This window comes from Octopus bimaculoides, chromosome 30 (assembly GCF_001194135.2).
Source record: "Octopus bimaculoides isolate UCB-OBI-ISO-001 chromosome 30, ASM119413v2, whole genome shotgun sequence".
NCBI lineage: Eukaryota > Metazoa > Mollusca > Cephalopoda > Octopoda > Octopodidae > Octopus > Octopus bimaculoides.
In genome coordinates, this window is record NC_069010.1 from 5,698,094 (window position 1) to 5,698,920 (window position 827).

Genomic DNA, 827 nt, shown 5'->3' on the forward strand with positions numbered 1-827 from the left:
CTTTCAGTGTGTGTGTGGGGGGGGTCAATAAAATAAGTACCAGTTACATGCTGGGGTCGATGTAATCGACAATCCCATTCCTCCCAACTTGCTGGCCCTGTGCCAAAATTTAAAACCATTATTATTATCATCATTATTATTATTATTATTATTATTATTATTATTATTATTATTAGGGCAGTGAGCTGACAGAATCATTAGCACACCAGACTCCTCTCTTGAAAAAATGCCAGCCTTGTGCCAAAATATGAGACCGATATTTGTTCAACTAAAAAAAACCCTTCAAAGTGGTGCCCCAGCATGGGCGTAGTCCAATGACTGAAATAAGTAACAGAGAAAAGATAGGAAGCGAAACCTGGTGACTCACCTGATTCTGGGGAAGCCCAGCTCTCCTTTGTTCTTGGCATAGGCTAAACTCTTCTTAATACACTGTTCAAGGAATAAAGCAGAACATTTTATTAGATTAGGGATCAAGGTTACAGTTGTAGGTATGAGTATATAAATGAGGGGGTGCAGAAAAGTTCCTGGCTTTAAGGATGTCGCTAAACACGTGGTTGGAGGCCCAACCTTCAGAGTTTTTTTACAGGGGTTAGAAAAACTGAAGGACTGCTGCAATAAGTGTGTTGAATCTGCAAGGGGTATATGTTGAATAAAATCATAATTGACTGATCCTCCTGTACCCAAAACCAGGAACTTTTCAGCACCCCCTCATATGTGGAACACTGTGGGAGTGTGACTATGTGCATGTGGATGTGTGTTCATATAACTCTATGCATGTGTGTTGGAGGCGCAATGGCCCAGTGGTTAGGGCAGCGGACTCGCGGTCA

General features: G+C 41.7%; 1 protein-coding gene across 1 annotated transcript in view; it reads right to left on the reverse strand.

Annotated features, from left to right (window-relative positions):
• Window positions 1-827, reverse strand: part of LOC106884333 (TBCC domain-containing protein 1) — a 30,625-nt gene that overhangs the window by 27,029 nt on the left and 2,769 nt on the right. Inside the window, exon 3 of the mRNA XM_052978102.1 lies at window positions 368-429. Within this exon, the coding sequence (XP_052834062.1) occupies window positions 368-429 (62 nt within the window). The remainder of the gene's footprint in view (window positions 1-367; window positions 430-827) is intronic.